This window comes from Sceloporus occidentalis, unplaced genomic scaffold (genome assembly GCF_023333645.1).
Source record: "Sceloporus occidentalis isolate IW3139 unplaced genomic scaffold, rSceOcc1.0.p SCAF_1, whole genome shotgun sequence".
In the NCBI taxonomy this organism is placed as follows: domain Eukaryota; kingdom Metazoa; phylum Chordata; class Lepidosauria; order Squamata; family Phrynosomatidae; genus Sceloporus; species Sceloporus occidentalis.
In genome coordinates this window covers 75,253,410-75,271,820 of record NW_028316981.1, presented here as the reverse complement: position 1 = coordinate 75,271,820, position 18,411 = coordinate 75,253,410, and the positions used below count along the sequence as shown (strand labels likewise).

General features: G+C 43.1%; 1 protein-coding gene across 2 annotated transcripts; it reads right to left on the bottom strand.

Annotated features, from left to right (window-relative positions):
* Positions 1–620: 620 nt before the first annotated feature.
* Positions 621–13,556, bottom strand: LSMEM2 (leucine rich single-pass membrane protein 2). 2 transcript variants are annotated; one of them, XM_089499860.1, is made up of 4 exons: positions 13,359–13,556; positions 5,877–6,023; positions 5,420–5,662; positions 621–1,257 (listed from the first exon to the last, which is right to left on the bottom strand). In XM_089499860.1, exons 1-4 carry the CDS (start codon positions 13,378–13,380, stop codon positions 1,124–1,126), a joined length of 546 nt encoding a protein of 181 aa, XP_089355986.1. In that variant the 5' UTR covers positions 13,381–13,556; the 3' UTR covers positions 621–1,123. The 2 variants fall into 2 exon arrangements, with proteins under 2 accessions (XP_089355986.1, XP_089356051.1); XM_089499925.1 differs by lacking the exon at positions 13,359–13,556 and adding an exon at positions 6,756–6,828.
* Between the last annotated feature and the right edge of the window lie 4,855 nt (positions 13,557–18,411).

Genomic DNA, 18,411 nt, shown 5'->3' with positions numbered 1-18,411 from the left:
AATAGAACAAGATATCTTGAGCAGCCATCTCAGCAAGCCTAGTCCTAAATTGTACAGCCCTTTCACTTGCCTGCCTAGGATTTTCTGCAGATTTCTGACCTGAGGGCCATTCATGAACTATGGCTTGATGTATCATATCAGGGAGTCTGTCCTCAATAGTGGCCAGTACCTAAATCAGTAGACTGGTTGAAAATGAGGTGAGCCTAATATGGGATTTGCAGAGTCTAAGCTATGCTTTAAAACAATAAAATGAAATGTAATCTTTGTGACTAAAACCTTGAATATATGCAAGTAATTTTATGCTTTAAAAAACCCTGCAAATCCCAGAAACATTATAATTCAAGATTCCTGTAGATTTGTAAACTGTCAGCCCACATTTACTCTTGTACTGCAGTGTTATTTCACCTCAGTTCTTGATTACTGTGTGGGGAAAAATAACCAGGATTGTATAGAAAGCATGGACATTGTGTCTAATATATATCATGGTTTAGGCAGCTAGTTTAAGTAGATAGCTTTTAATGTCCTGAAATAGCACAGTATGTTTCCAAAACAAGTTTTTGACAGGCTGATTATCCCTTTTGTACAATTAAAGACCCCCCCCCCCTTTTTTTTTTTTAAAATAATTTAAAGCTTGCTGACAAAACTCAGTGCCTTTCCAAAGAAGAACACACCTTGGCAAAGGAAGCCTGTTGGTTTTATTTTCAATCATCAGTCACATCTGCTAAGCTGCCACATAGGCAACATTTTAAATGGCTATAAGGTAAAGCAATATTGTGCCAAATATTCAAAATACTCTGTAGGAATAAAAACACCATCCAAAAAACTGATGAGAGGTTACTGTCTAGATACCGCTTCTTCCTTTTCTTTTCAATGGGATTTCTGCCTGTCTTTCCCTTCCCATCCTTGGGTAACCTCAGTGTTCCAGGCATTACTTTCCCCAAAGTACATGAACCTCAGCAAAACTCCAGTGATTCTAGAGAACTTTCTTTTTACCTTAGGCAATCCCCTAGTCCAAACCACCACATGTTTGTGTTCAAAATGTGTCAAGGAATTGGTTCTTTTTTCCCTTAAGCTCCTTCCCCGAGAGAACGTGTGGGGTGGGTGAGAGGAGGAACCATCTTACTCAGGTGTGAGCCCCAGGTTCACTGTCATTGAGCTGCCTCCATAGCTGTATGCTCACTGCCCTCATTTGCCGGATGGCTTCCTCTTGGGACTCCAACCACTGGGCGAGGACCCGGAGTGACTCACGCTGTAGGACTAGAGGGGAGAAGAAGAAATTATATGACCAATATGCAGTAGTTCTACAACTTCTATGTTTTGGACATTTTTAAGAAGAGGATGACATGGTACACTCTTGAGGCATCCCAGAACCTTGGACTTGCATGTTTTAACTCCTCCTGGTCCCACTGAAAAGAGATTGGAAGTTCAAGACTGCTTGGAGACTTGAATTTGGGAGTCTGAATAGAAAGTCTGCTGGAGGGCTTTTGGAGTCCTCAAGAAATGTATTGGAAGTTGTGTTGCAGCTATCAATGGCCTCTGCTTTCAAACTGATGGTATGTCTTGCAATTGAGGAGCAGACAGAGATTGGTACAGCTCAGTGTTGAGTGTCTTCTAAGCTGTCCTGCATTTTTCTTTTGTCCCACCTGTAGACAATTCCTAATGGTTCAATTTGTGTATAATCCTTTGCTGCCAGACAATCATGAGGGGACACAACTGGCTTCTGAATTTATTCCCTTTCTGGTGAGGGTGTCTTTCCTATATTTTCACCACTTATTCAAGGTTCCCAAAGCATTTTACATACAGAGTGTTAATTAAGCTAGCAGTCTGAACACTGAAACATAATGCAAAGAGCTGAACTGTACTAGCAAAGGGCTGAGACACAGCAGAACTGGGCCTTTCTTTCCTTTGCTCTCTTGTTGCTGGAGAGCTAGGGCAAGCTTGCCGCTGTTTTCACCAGGGATGTGTTGTGTGTTCTGGGCTTTGGGCTTCAGTATGTGCTTCCACTTCCTGTGTGGCAAAGATATCTTTGTTCGGGTGACCACTGAAGCTGCGTCTGTGAACTTTATGACTCACATGCTATACCTATTTAGTTGAAAGACATCTTACTGTGTGCATGACAAAATAGGAAACTCCTCTAGAAGAGGATGGATAAAGACTTCAAATGCTGGAGTGGAATCTGGCTCAGAACCTGTGGTACACAGATGGACTGGAAAACTCTGTTCTTTAAAAGGTCCGGGAGAAGCCCAGGTTGGGTAGAGGATGAGTACTGCCCAGAGAACAGCTGTGCGATAGAATCCCTCTCTGTGTGTTTACATCCTGTGTGGAAATAAAAGCCAGAATGCTAATCTTCATAGATACTCATTTTACTTCATGAATGCTATCTGGCTGTCCAATGTGAGAGAACTACTTAAAAATGCTCCCTTTCTATGGCTCTCTCCAAAAGGGTCATTGGGGACTTCTCTTTCGTGCCAACAAATTTTGCTATTAGAATCATAGAATCGTAGAGTTGGAAGAGACCACTAGGGCCATCCAGTCCAACCCCCTGCCATGCAGGAATTCCAAATCAAAGCATCCCTGACAGATGGCCATCCAGCCTCTGTTTAAAGACCTCCAAGGAAGGAGACTCTACCACCTTCCGAGGAAGTGCATTCCACTGCCGAACAGCCCTTACTGTCAGGAAGTTCCTCCTAATGTTGAGGTGGAATCTCTTTTCCTGTAGCTTGCATCCATTGTTCCGGGTCCTGTTCTCTGGAGCAGCAGAAAACAAGCTTGCTCCCTCTTCAACATGACATCCCTTCAAATATTTAAACAGGGCTATCATATCACCTCTTAACCTTCTTTTCTCCAGGCTAAACATCCCCAGCTCCCTAAGTCGTTCCTCATAGGGCATGGTTTCCAGACCCTTCACCATTTTTGTCGCCCTCCTTTGGACACGCTCCAGTTTCTCAATGTCCTTTCTGAATTGTGGTGCCCAGAACTGGACACAATATTCCAGGTGGGACCTGACCAAAGCAGAATACAGTGGCACTATTACTTCTCTTGATCTAGACACTATACTTTTATTGATGCAGCCTAAAATTGCATTGGCCTTTTTAGCTGCCGCATCACACTGTTGACTCATGTTCAACTTGTGGTCTACTTGGACTCCTAGATCCCTTTCACATGTAGTCTCATTCAGCCAGGTGTCCCCCATCCTATATCTGTGCATTTTATTTTTCTGCCCTAAGTGCAATACCTTACCTTTCTCCGTGTTGAATTTCATTTTGTTAGTTTTGGTCCAGCTTTCTATTCTATTCGGGTCATTTTGGATCTTGATCCTGTCCTCTGGGGTATTAGCTATTCCTCCTAATTTGGTGTCATCTGCAAATTTGATAAGTGTGCTCCCAATTCTGTCATCCAGGTCATTGATAAAGATGTTGAATAGCACTGGGCCCAGGACAGAGCCCTGTGGGACCCCACTGGTCACTTCTCTCCAGGATGAAAAGGAGCCATTGTTGAGCACCCTTTGGGTTCGGCTGGTCAACCAGTTACAAATCCATGTAACAGTTACCTTGTCTAGTCCACATTTTACAAGCTTCTTTGCAAGAATGTCATGGGAAACCTTGTCAAAGGCCTTACTGAAATCAAGATATACTATATCCACAGCATTCCCTTCATCTACCAAGCTGGTAATTTTATCAAAGAAAGAGATTAGATTTGTCTGGCATGACTTGTTTCTCTGAAACCCATGTTGAGTTTTTGTGATTATGGAATTGCTTTCTAGATGTTCACAGACTCTCTGTTTAATGATCTGCTCCAGAATCTTTCCTAGAACTGATGTCAGACTAACTGGACGATAATTGTTGGGATCCTCTTTTTTCCCCTTTTTGAAGATGGGGAAAACGTTTGCCCTCCTCCAGTCGGCTGGGATTTCTCCTGTTCTCCAGGAGTTTTCAAAGATTATTGCCAATGGCTCCGATATTACTTTTGCCAGTTCTTTTAATACCCTTGGATGGAGTTCATCTGGTCCCGGAGACTTAAATTCATTTAGATTAACAAGGTACTATCTCTTTACTTATTCTGTGCTGAAATTCCCCTATTCTGTCCTCTGTTCCATTTTCCTCAGGTTGAGCACCCTTTGCCTTTTCTGAGAAGACTGAGGCAAAGAAGGTGTTGAGTAATTCTGCCTTTTCTCTGTCCCCTGTTAACATTTTGCCATCCTCTCGACGCAGTGGCCCTACCATTTCCTTCTTCTTACTTTTGCTGTGGACATATCCAAAAAAGCCCTTTTTGTTGTCTTTAACCTCTCTAGCAAGTCTGAGTTCATTCTGCGCTTTAGCTTTTCTGACTTTACCCCTGCACATGCCTGCTATTTCTTTGAATTCCTTTTTTGTGATTTCCCCCTTTTTCCATTTCTTATACATGTTCCGTTTCAAACTTAGCTCGGTTGAAAGTTCCTTAGTCATCCATCCTGGTTTCTTGAGACACCTCCCATTTTTCTTTCTCACTGGAACTGTTTGAGATTGTGCCTTCAGTATCTCCCTTTTGAGAAACTCCCATCCATCCTGAACTCCTTTATCTTTTAGTATTTCTGACCATGGAATCGCCCTCAATACTTCTCTAAGTTTACTGAAATCCGCTCTCCTAAAATCTAGAATGTGTGTTTGACTTTGCCTGGTTTCTCCTTTCCACTGTATTACAAACTCCAGGAGAACATGGTCGCTTCCACCTAATGATTCCACCACTTGCATCCCATTAACCAAGTCATCCTTGTTGGTTAGGATCAGATCTAAAATAGCTGACCCCCTTGTTGCCTCTTCCACCTTTTGGACAATGAAATTGTCTTCCAGGCAAGTGAGGAATTTGCTAGACCTTGAGGATTTGGCTGAGTTTGACTTCCAGCAAATATCAGGATAGTTGAAGTCGCCCATCACTACTATATCTCTCCTTTCTGACTGTGTGGTCATCTGTTCTAGAAAGATATCATCCAATTCCTCAGTCTGACTTGGGGGTCTGTAGTAGACTCCCACCGTAACATCCTTGTTGTTTCCCTCCCCTTTAATTTTTATCCAGATGCTCTCCACCTGGCTTCCAGGATTGATGTCTTGGATCTCTTCACTGGTGTAAATATCTCTTACATATAGTGCTATTCCTCCTCCTTTCCTGTTTGGCCTATTTCTCTTCAAAAGGTTATACCCCTCTATTTCCACATTCCAATCATGAGACTCATCCCACCAGGTTTCAGTGATGCCTATTATATCATATTTGCTTTTAGATCACATGGTATTAGATCACATGGTCTTCAGAATGGGATTATTCAGCCTATAAAGTATCTTGGGTGTCCCACCCAGCACTCTGCTCCCTCCCCCTCATTCATCTTGGGTCCCCAGCTTTCTCTTACCTGCCACCTCAAGAGCAGTTTGCCAGGCCCTGAACTTACCACTTAGATAAACAGCCAATGTGGCTAGGCCAAGGCTGGCCACTACCAGCACTCCAAGGAGAGCAAAGAAGCCTGCGGGGCAACATGTGGGGCTGAAGCAGGGGCAGCAGGTAAATGCAGGTAAGATGTGGAAATTCTGGACTTGTAAAAAGGCTGTGTCCTCTTCATTTGGGAAGGTGAAATGCTTGGAGGAAGTAGTGCTGTGTGGCGTCCGTGGGGTGTTGGGCTGAGACTGGATGCTCCCTGCAAAAGAAGGGGGAAAGAGCAGGATGCATAGGAGCAATGAAATAGGACCTGTGGGTGGTTGACTCATGTAGTATCAACCGCTGCCAATTCAGTTCTGTTTTTAGAATGGAAAACCACTATCATTCTGTAGTGCGTTCAGGTTTAACAGCTGGTTACTACAAGTAGTATTGGGGCTGCTTAAGATCTGATGCAGGGCATTGGGAATACATACCCCTTAAGGCCTTTGCTCCTTCATGCTTGCTGGATGTGTAGTGCAGATCACTAAGGGATTCCACCGCATGCAAGTTGATCTCTGCCACATCATTATCACTGAGTTCAAGCAGTTCCCTATCAGAGGAAGTGGCATCCTTCATGGAATCTGCACAGAAAACATGACAATTTGAGGAGGTCAGAGGTGCCTGTCTGCTCTGAGCTTTGCAGTTATTTTAATCAGGTCTAGGAGTTGCATCATAGTCCACAAGCCAGAGATCACCTGAAATTCACCTCCCATGTCCCTCCCTTACCTTCAGTTCTTGAGCACAGCTATTGCCCACTGGGGACCATGGGATTCATTATTTTATTGGTTACCTACAGTGAAACTAAAAGGAAATGTTTCCCAAAACCAAAATAAGGCACACCTCACAATGCATTACTTTTTCCAGTGAATCATCCAATTTGGCCATTGTAGTTCAAACTCTTTTAAGAGTGTTATCATGTAACATTCTGGGCACACCAACTTCCTAATGCTGACTTTAAATAGGTTTTGTTCAAGTAAAAGGTAAAGGTAGTTCCTTGACATGAATGTCTAGTCGTAACCGACTGTAGGGGGAGGTGCTCATCTCCATTTCTAAGCCAAAGAGCCAGCGTTGTCCAAGGACTGCTCTGGTGGTCATGTGGCCAGCATGACTGCACCACACGCTGTTACCTTCTCACTGAGAAGTGGTACCTATTTATGTACTTGCATTTGCATGCTTTCGAACTGCTAAGTTGGCAGAAGCTGGGACTAGTGATGGGAGCTCACCCCATCATGCATCACTTGGGCCTCAAACTGCCAACCCTCCGATCTTCCAATCATCACAACTGGCGTCTTAACCACTAAGCCACCACATACCTTTGTTCAAGTACTGTGCAATAAATAATCTCTTGCATGTAGAAAGAATAATTCTTCATTCCTAAGTGCTTTCCTTTCAGCCTCTCATGAATATATAAAAGGTGTAATGGACCTCTGCTTCTGGTACACTTCTGTATAGATAGTGCTGATGCATGTCACCCTGATAAGTGTCCATTGTTGTACCCAAGGAGCAGAGTTTAGGAAAGTTACCTTTTGGTAGGGCGATTTGAGGGTAACTTTATAAGCTCTGTGTATCAGAAAGCCCCCCCCCCCCTTTTAGGGAGCAATCAGTCTGACAGCATTATCAAATCCTCATCACATTGATCTTTGCTAGTGATCCAATGGTGATGGGATTTCCCCACTTCCCTTTTCTTGTGAAGCAAAAGGCAACCCTCAGACATGGGTTGGCAGGGAAAGACCTAGACAATACCACCGAAGGCTTGGGATCCTGAAACCATCTCCCATTGTGTGTATGGTGTGTGCCTTCAAGTTGCCTCCAACTTAGATGACCCTAAGGTGAACCTACCGCAGGGTTTTCTTGGCAAGTTTCATGGGTGCAGGGATTGCCATTGCTTTCTTCTGAAGCTGAGAGTGTGATTTGCCCAAGGTCACCCAAGTGTTTCCATGTCTGAGTCAGGATTTGAACCCTGGTCCCAGGGATGTAGCCAGGATTTTGGGAAGGGGGCGGGGTCCAGACTAAGTGCCACCATTATAAAGGGGCTTGGTTGTGGTGGCACAGTGGCACACACCATTCATTGTATCTAATGGAACAGGGGGTCTGGACCCCACAGACACCCCCCTTGGCTACATCCCTGCTGGTCCAGAGGCATAGTCTAATATTCAAACCACAACACTACATTTGTTCCCTAAATCTACCTGGCTTTAGGTTCTGTTCAGATTCTGCCAGATAGGAAATATGCTAAGCATACTCTTGGAGTAAGCTGTCCCTCCTGCCTCCATTTAAACTGCTTAGCAGGAGTTCAGTCAGCCAGGGACAGGCTCTTCAAGGGCCTCTTTAGCAGAGATGGAATCCCGGGCCAGGATTCAGTGTGTCATCCCAAATAAGCCCTTGGGTCTTAATATAACTACTGGCTTTTTCTTTGCCCAGGGCCTAATAATGCCTAGGGTGATGATACATAAACTGCAGCCTCAGAGATATTGCACTGATGTTTTGCTGCCATTCTTCATTCCTGAAACCAGCTTCCCATTTTCACGTTCAAATGTAAAGTTATTAGACTCTCCCTGCCTTTTTATTTTCTCCTTTGCCAAGCTCTTTGACAGTGCCACAACAAGGAAAAAAGTCCTTTTCCTAGGATGGAGTGAGAAAGTAGAAACTTGCCTTCCATTTAGTTGTTAAAAGAACAACATCCAATCACTGCCATCGCCAAGCTGGCAACCTTATGCCTTAGTAGGAATGCTTTCATGATTAGAGAAGTGTCGCCAAGTATCTCTTGGCTCAAACTGCAGATGCTTTGGGATCATATTTTTCAAGGGCACAAAGGACATGGGAAACTCTATAGCATATTTGCAAGCAATTTGTGTAGGGCTGCCACCATTCTTACAGGATCTACACAAAGGATAGGAATTGTATGGCCCCAAACCATACTGGAAGTCCCAGCATTTCTCACCAGTGTCTATCCTCACCAGGGCTGATGAAAGGTGCAGTTCAACAACAGCTGGAGAGCCAAACAAATCCGGCCCAGTCTACATGAAGAGTAGAAATTCAGCAAGTAGTAATCTCCCCTTCCTTGCTCTTCAATCCAAAGAGGGAAATTACCTGTGTTGAATTTCTGCTTCTTCAATCTGTAGAAAGCAGAATGCATTTTTATATAGCCATGCATGTTTACTGAAAATTCTGCTGAGGTTACTGAAGTTTTAATCAAGATTTTTGAAAAACAACATTCAATTTCCTGTTTTTAAAGGTGTGCAAAAGATGAAAGTTGACTCTTCTAATGCTTGTGTGTGAGGAAGATTGTTACATCATGTTAACATTTATAATGTGAGCTAGTTTTACATGTCACAGGAAAGCATGTTGATCTAAACACCATCCTGGTCATGTGTGTGTGTGTGTGCCTTCAAGTCGTTTCTGACTTACAGTGACTCAGATGCACTTATCATGGGGTTTTCTTGGCAAGATTAGTTCGGAGGAGGTTTGCCTTTGCCTTCCCCTAATGCTGAGAGCTTGCCCAAGGTCAACCAGTGGGTTTCATGGCCAAGTTGGGAATCAAACCCTAGTCTCCAGAATCATAGTCTAGCACTCAAACCACTACGCCACACTGGCTGTCTTTATATTGGTCATACAGAGTGGCCATTAATATTACCCTCATTCATTATGGGAACTGGCCTGAGGCAAGAACAGGGGCAGACTTGTAAAAGATGGGCCTTATTCAGATATTCTCTGTTCATAAGGGAGCAGGACTGCACCTCTTGGGCTTGCCCATAGTATAACATGCAACACCCCCAATGTCTGTGCATTGCTGGTAGACTAAAAGAAGCTGCCTGAATTCCGCTGGCTGTGAGTAAATGCTCTATGAAATTAGCAGCCCCAATTGTGCTGAGATCCTATGTGTGTGTCACAAAAAAAGAGCATTTGCCACTTTGTAAATAAAGACAGTATGAGTGATCTGGTAGTATGACTGTCATTGGAGTAGGGAGGTTGTGTCACTTCTCTTTCCTATGCATTTGCATGCAGAATTTCTGAGTATCCTGAACATGACTTTGTGTTTAAGGACACTTCCAAAGGTTTGTTTGTTTGTGTGTGTGTTTTAATGCAATTGTCTTTCCTCCAACCCAGAGTTTTATAGCAGGACAGATGGTTGGACAGGTCCAGACTGTTAATTCCTCCATTTGTAACCCTCTTGGTTACAGACAGACACACACAGTTTGCTAAGGAGCAAAGATGGGCAGGAATCTTCTTCGTGATTTATGACTTAATGCTTAACTGGGGGCTATGTAGAGCCAGTGTGGCATAGTGGCTTGAATATTGGACTATGACTCTGGACACCAGGGTTTAATTCCCTGTTTGGCCATGAACCCAGCCAGGTGACCTTGGGCAAGTCACACACTCTCAGCCTCAGGGAAAGGCAATGGCAAAACCACTTCTGAACAAATCTTGCCATGAAAACCCATGATAGGGTCGCCATAAGTTGGAAACACTTGAAGGTACACAACAGGGGACTATGCTAAACTAGCTACTTTTGGACATTGCACAAGGAGGTATACAGTACCTCCTTAGGCAACTCCCCCACATGCTACCTCAGCTCCCAGACTGTACTGGAGCACTGTTCTGCCCTCCCCATAACTCCATAGTCACTGACTAGCGAGGGTGGCACAGCAGGAGAATTCCTTCCCACCATTATCTGGTTGGCAGCCATTGCACTCCTACACCTCTTGCATAAGTATGTTGGTGGAACTTTATCCCCTATCAGCACCCTAAATCCTGTAGAAGCCAAAAGGGGTTAAACATTTTACTGTGTGATATGAGTCTTATTATTTCAATGGGGTATATGCAGAGTATTCACTGAGGCAGTAAACCAGTATCTCAACTATACTATGAGAGACCACAGTGTGGGATGGTAGAGCCCACATATTTGAATGCTCTTTATTTTTTTTTAAAAAAATCTCTGAATGGAAAATGCTAGATGTAAGGAAGGACGGATAAAATGTAACCTGTCGTGGCCACTTTTCTGGAGGAGCATTGACTCTTATGAGGTACTGTCTGAAGTCTGAAATGGTAGTGCATACATAGGTTTTCCACCTCACTGAGAGCTTGACTTATTGCATCTAACATTGCACAAAACAGATCTCCTCTGGACTTCTGAGAGTTTTTGTCCATTTAACCTTTAAGCATTGATCCATTTTGTTTTTAAAGCTTGTAATTAAAATAATCCATGTTGTCTCAGTGTTTACCCCCCCATCCCCCCCCCCACCTCTACATACTAAGAAACACCTTAATGGTTGTTTGAGGTTCTGATGAAAAGTTGCATTCCCATCTGTTCACACACAATCAAGCTCCACAAGTGATAGCTTGGACTCATCACACTGGAGTCCCAGTGTGGGGTAGCAGTTAGGGTTGGAAAGCAGTTGGAAAATCCAGATTCACATCCCCATTCAGGCATGAAAGAAGCTCATTTGACAGATTTAGACCAACTATTCTCTCAGCCTAACCTACCTCACAGGATTGTTGTGAGAATCAAAAATGGTGAGGAGGACTGTGTATGCCTCCCCTTGAAGCTCAAGTGGCAAATACAGTCAGCCCTCCTTATCCATGAACTTTTTATCCACTGATTCAAGCATCCACAGCTTGATTTATATATATATATATATATATATATATATATATATATATATATATTCTAAGAAGCAAATGTTGATTTTGCTATTTTATATAAAGAATGCCATTTTGCTACACCATTGTATTTGATGGGACTTAAGCATCCATGAATTTTGGTATCCACGGGGGTCCTGGAACCAAACCCAAGTGGACCAAGGACCCACTATAAATGGATCAGATCAATTACTTTTACGACCCATCATCTTCACTTCAGTAATTGGCTGAAATGGAATCATATACGGTGGGCCCTTGGCATCCACTGGAGTTTGGTTTCAGCTTCCCCCCCCCCCCCATTGGATAACAAAATCTGTGGATGCTCAAGTCCCATTAAATACAATGGCATAGTAAAATGATGTCCCTTATATAAAATTGTAAATGCAAGGTTTTCTTTTCGGAATGCATATATAAATAAGCCATGGATAAGGGGAACCAGCTTTGTCTATGGCAATTTTCCTTATTCTAGTTTTCATCCTCTATTCCTTTACAGTTCAATGAGGCACAAGACTTGCACTTGTATAACTAACTAGTACAGCACTTCTGCAAACAAAACACAGAAAAGGTAAATAAACTCTGTGGATATGCCGGGAATACCAACAGAAGAACAAACTCACAATATGAGCAATTTGTTCAAGAAGTAAGCACTTGTTTGTCATGCCTCTGGCATTTTTCAAGAATGACCTTGTTTTTAAAAAAACGGTGCTGATGCCAACATTTTCAGTCACAATTTGGTAGTGTATAAGGAAAAAAACAGATTTGCTTTCACTGATGTGAACAGAAACTACATTTGATAGTTATAATTTGAAACTGAAATTAGAGCTGCTGAACCTATCCTAATTTTTCGGTATTGACTGGGAGGTGGGGAATACCTGCCCCATGTCTCAAAAACAAGTTACCTTTATGAAACAAAAGCCTGTGCTGTGATCCTAAGCAGAATGTATCTAATACTGCAAAGATGAGGAACATGTAGCAGCTGTCCATGTATTACTGGATTACAGTTCCCAGAATTCCTTACCACTGGCTCCCCTGCCTGGGTAAAAATGACAGTAGGAATGGGCTTTCCCACAACTGTTGAATTAGCAGTCCCTCTCTCTGACTCAGGAGCTGGTGGTTACCCTGACTGCTCTCTACCTGATGGCTTTCAGAGCTTGGGTTGAAGGACCAGGAGTGACTCATCTGTATTGGAGACAGTGAGTAAGTCAAAGCGTGAGTCTCATTCACAGGGATTCACAAATGCTTCATTTTCCACTCCCTCATCTGTGCAAGGATCTGGCTCCCCATGCCATGACCAGAGTTCTGATTCTTTTGAAGCTGGTCTGCTTTAGCAGGGCTTATCACAAACTTACCTGGAATATCTCCGGACTGTAGCAGCTACAGCTGCAAACTAGGACAAACTGCTTGGGGAAACTCTATTGTCTTCCAACCCTGTAACGGCCACACATTCACCCGAAGAACTCATGCTGTATCCACATGTCAGAGTTCTAGCACTTTGATACCACTTTGATTATCATGGTTCCATCCTATGGAGTCCTGGAATTATAGTTTGGTGGCACGTGTATATTTTGAGCCCTGTAGTTAAAGGCACCAGATCTTCCCTGATCTTGGAAGCTAGGGTGGATCCGCCCTGGTTAGTACTTGGGTGAGTCATCGCCAACAAATATCAGGTGCTGTAGGCTATATTTCCCAGGAAGGAATGGACAAAACCACCACTAAGTATTCCTTGCCTAAGAAAACTCTATGAAATCCAAGGGGTTGCCATAAATTGACTTGAAGGCACATACATAAACACATAGTGGAGGAGAATGTATTGGAGCTATTCATAGCAGAGCGTGCATAGTTCCTCTCCAAATTACAAGTTACAAAAAATGAAAGGATTCTATAGGACATCAGTTAAAGTGCATCGTGGATACACCCTAGGACACTGTCCAGCTCATGCCCCACATCAAGGGTAGACCAGCTCAACTTCTCTCTCTTCTTCCAGACATCATCTCCATAGTTCACTATGACCATGATGTTCAGTACAGAAGCTGGGCTCTGCCCTTTGATCACTGTGAGATGGCTGAAGTCTCCTAATGAGAAAGGGAGCTACCCTGGATATTTCCCCCCACCTATCTCTGCAATAGCAGGAGACTGAACTATTTAGTTCCAGATCTGTAGCCTAGCACTTGATGGAGGTGCTACGTCTTTATAGCTGGAACTCTGCCCTGTCTCCATCATAAATATTCTGGTTTCATATCTTCTCTTCTCAACCAAGTCCCCAAGACAGACCATACCTTCTGCAATCTTGATGGACATCCCTATAGCCAGACGCCTCTTCTGATTATTGCTGTTCCAGAAACAACTCAGGAGAAAGGGATGAAAAGTGCTGGGAAGAGGCAGTCATGGGGCTATACAGATCCCTTGGAAACTGACGGGGAAGTAAACACAGGCTTCTGCCTGTCACATCAGCTGCTCAGGCTTAAAATAGGACTAACAGGAGACCAAGCTATAGATAGAGACATAATAGAAAGTGGAGGGGGAGATGCAGAGGGTTCGGCATGGGCTATATTAGGGAGGAACACAGCAAGCAAGCTGGAGAATGGAGAAAGAGAGAAAGCTTCAGAAGAGAGGGATGGTTTTATACACTTGTTGTTTTGTGCCTCCAAGTCATTTCTGACTTATGGCAACCCTAAGGTGAACTTATCATGGGGTTTTCTGGGGCTCAGTGTGTGATTCACCGAAGGTCACCAAGTGGATTTCCATGGCTGAGCAGGGAATTGAACCCTGGTCTCCAGAGTCATATCCAGTGCTCAAATCACTACACCACACTGGTTCTTGGTTTTATAAATAAAGATGGAGAAGGGATTAAGGTGGGGATGGAGGAGCTAGTCTGGAGGAGAAGGAAAATATAATAGCTCTTCTGCTGCAGTAGGGTTACCCTTACCATTAAATAGAGTAAGTCAGTCATCTCAGGTGACAAATGCTGAGATGGGGATAGAGACCTTTCTGCTTGAGTCCTTCATCTCAAGCAGAAAATGACTTGGGCCAGGAGAAATGGAAGATGATGAGACCTTCTCCAGGGTTGGCAGATTTCAGGGCCTGCCTCTTAATCTCCAGTTTGTTTGTGGGTCATTTCTAGACAAGAGATAAGGGTGCAAATTTTCCAGTTTTAATGGGCTGAATTCCAGACAGGAAGAAATGGCTGTGTGAAAATTTTTCGCTCAGCTAGTAGAGCAGCAGCTTGCTAGACTTTGCAAAGCTTAATTGATCAGTTGTTAACTTGCAAGAAATACCTAGGAGGTCTATGTATTTGGTTTCCACTTACTCCCCAGTCACTGTGGCATCAGAGTTTACCCTCCAGTCTGCTCTCATCCATCTTTTCTGGCTGGAAGCAAATAGGCTAGATTAAATATCCCTTATCCTGTCTTCCTGTTTGAATGACAATCTGTGAGCAACTGTGATTGGTACTTAATGCATAATGTTGAATTATCTCATCAGTAACTACCTCTAGGTCTCAGGGCCTGGAATGATCTTGAACTAGCAGCCCTACTCTCCCCCCCCCCCCCAATACCTAATTGATTCTGAACAGAGATTGTTTCCTAGAGGTGTGTAATAGCAAGCATCTAAGCAGCTCTTCCATCTCCTGGACCTTGCTCAGAGCCTTTAGGCAGAACCAAACACACTATACACCAGTGCCTGGTGATGGTACATATTTTTTGCTGTCTGGCATATCACTGATAGGTCTGGTTATGGCTATCAGCACCAGAAGACTGAGCTTGAATTTATATGAAATACTGGAGATGTGGCAGTGTTCAAAGAGATAGCTGTATTAAACTATTTTAGCATTAAAAAAGGAAAAAGAGGGATTGGAAAGGAAGGCATTTTGGTGGATATCGATCCATTTCCATCCATGCAACTAAGGATGTAGCTTGAAATCCATAAAATACCATTCTAAAATAAATTGTTATCAAAGGTGCTGTTGGATTCTCTCCCCCCTTCCCCCCTCCTTTCCTTTTTAATGGGGATTTGGTGTCACTTCTTGCTATGAATGATCCAAGGGGGACTATCCTGGCCTAGGGAATGTTATGTTTTGGTACAGAAATGCTAGAATCATCCAGTGGGCATGGCCCATCCTGGCTAGGGAAATCTAAGAACTATTAGAGGAGGAAAGTTCTCCTAAGCTTTAGAACATTATCACTATAATTTCTAGTTGGCAGTTCCTTCAATCTAGTTAAAGTGGGGGCCTTGGACTTACCACCATCCACAATCCAGTCTTCATATGATGTCACTTGGCCACTTATTTTCTCTCTCTCTCTTGTGAATATCCAGGATGATGTAGCATATTTCTGTAGGTAAAGAAACCTCACAAGCAGGAAAGTGAGGGAATGAAGCAAGATGGGAGATTTTTCCCCTACAGAAAACATTACATACAATGTCAGAGCTTTGTAGTTACTTTTTCAAATACAACTCCCATGGCTCTTGGCCATATTGTCTTCATGATTTTGGGAACCATAGTTCAAAAAAGTAGCTCTTCAAAGCACCATATGTCCCTGTGCAATTTTGTACATACACAATCAAACTAAAGCAAGGACAGTGATCTTCAAATGACATCTCCCCTTTTTTCAGACAGGTTTTCTCTTTCTCCCATGAATGTTTGGTAGATAAGGGATGCATTACAGTGGATGTGTGTGTGTGCATGTCCCTCATCTATCATTACAGTGGATACGTGTGTGTGTGTTCACATACACATACACACACACATACATATCCACTGTAATGCATCCCTTATCTACCAAACATTCACATTTTTTTCTTTGATGTATGTATGTGTATTTGTCAGTTGACTATGACATATGTCTGATATTTTGTATTTGTTTAGTGACATTATATGGTTGTTGATACTCAACAGTTATCATATAATGTAGAACAAAACTATAGCACAGAACAATGCCTAATAGCAAAAGAATCCACAGCAAACACAACCCAGCAAAAGACTTACTTTTGTCTACAGCAAGCAGCATGTCATTGTCCCAGTTAATGATCTCTGCACAATATAACATGCAGATAAGCTACTGGGGTCATATTCAAACTTACTGTGTAGCCATTAAGGCACAATCAACCAGGAAATGAGTTTTAAATGAGTCTAACATGACATTGGGCTTGCTTCCAAATCAAGCATGGCTGAATACATTCAAAAGACTGTATGTAACTTTAAATGTTCAAATTTCAAAAACTTCTTCCATTTCATTTTGGCTCGTGCTATGTCCTTTATATAATAATATCCTCACAGTCATATACGAAGAACCAGAAGGAAGATAAAACAGAAACAAAAACTCATCATTGTTTCATATTGTGTATGTGTCTTCAAGTCAACCTGTTGACTTATGGTGACCCCATTAATTTCATAGGCAAAGGATATTTCAGAGATGGTTTTGCCCTTCTCTTCCTCTGAAATATAGCCCACATCACCTGGTATTTGTCAGTTTCCCATCCAAGTACTAACCAGGACTGACCCTGCTTAGCTTTCAAGATCAGATGGGATCTGGTGCCTTTAGGATGTTCTTATTAACTCACACATCATCCATAACAACTAAATGGAAACACCAGCTTCACAGTTTGTGTGTCTGTGGGGCCATTCTCACTGGCACCTTTGCGCTGGAAGGAACTGGGAAGCTTCAGTCTCTCCCTCCCCGGATCCCTCCGGAAGCAAGTACTGGCTACCAATCAGGGGCATTTTAATAATAATAATAATAATAATAATAATAATAATAATAAATTTTATTTTTATACCGCTTTTCCAAAAGATCAAAGCAGTGTACACAAAATTTAAAACCAGTTACAAACACATCATAAAATAGATAAAACCAATAACACAATACAATATACAAATCTAAAACAATCATTCAAAAGGGTGAGTCAGGAAGTTGATGGGATCAAAGTACACTAGTTCATTTTCCAGAGGGGAAGGCTTGACAGAAGAGGAAAGTTTTTAGCCTCATTTTGAATGTTTCTAGAGGGGTGATCAGGCGGAGTTCCTCAGGAAGACTGTTCCAGATTTTTGGGGCTGCTACTGAGAAGGCCCTCTGGGATGTAGTAGCATATTTAGATGATGGAATTTCTAGCAAGTTCTTCCTGGTTGTTCTGAGTGTGCGGGGCGGATTATATGGGGAGATGCGGTCCCTCAAGTAACTCGGGCCCAAGCCATGTAGGGCTTTATAGGTAATAACCAACACCTTGTATTGCGCTAGGAAGCGAATAGGCAGCCAGTGCAGATCTTTCAGAATAGGTGTTATGTGGTCAAACCTGGAAACACCAGTGACCAATCTGGCTGCCATGTTTTGTACTAGCTGAAGCTTCCGGGATTGGTACAAGGGTTGCCCCATGTAGAGCGCATTACAGAAATCTACCAACTCCAGGCAGGCGTTCAGAGGAGAGATGCCATCCTTAGTCACTGAATCAGTCAGGGGCACAGAGAAGCATATTTGGGTGTCATCAGCGTACTGATAACATCCGTGTCTCCGGATGATCTCTCCCAGCGGTTTCATGTAAATGTTAAACAAAGTGGGGGCAGAATAGCTCCCTGAGGGACACCAGATGTGAGTTCCCTCTTAGAGGAGCAAGTGTCCCCCAACTGCACCATCTGGAATCTGCCCGAGAGGTAGGATCGAAACCATTGGAGTGCAGTGCCTCCGATGCCCAGCTCCCTCAGGTGTTCCAGAAAGATACCATGGTCAATGGTATCGAAAGTCGCTGAGATGTCCAAGAGCACCAACAAGGTCACACTTTCCCTGTCGATGCCCAGACGGAGATCATCGACTAAGGCAACCATGGCAGTCTCATCTCCGTATCCTGCTCTGAAGCCAGTTTGAAATGGGTCCAGATAATCGGTTTCATCCAAAACTGCTTGGAATTGGAAGGCGGCCGCTCTCTCGATCACCTTACCTAAAAATGGCAATAATGAGACCGGTCTGTAGGTATTTCTTACCAGGAAGTCTAGAGAGGGTTTCTTAAGTAACGGTTTAACTGTTGCTAATTTTAAACTAGATGGAAATTTTCCCTCCCTGAATAATGCATTAATTATACCTTGTAATAATGATGTCACAGCATTACCACCCTGGGCAGTCAGCCAAGAAGGACAGGGATCGAGAGAGCACGTCATCTTCCTAATACTTCCAAGAAGCTTGTCCACTTCATCGGTATGAACAAACTCAAAGTGATCCAGTTTAATGGAGTCCACAGAAGCTCTGGATACCTCTTCTATTGTTTCTGTTGAAATGCCAGCGTCGAGATCAGCCCTTATCCGAGAGATTTTATCTGCGAAGAAGTTTTTAAAATCATCACAGCAGG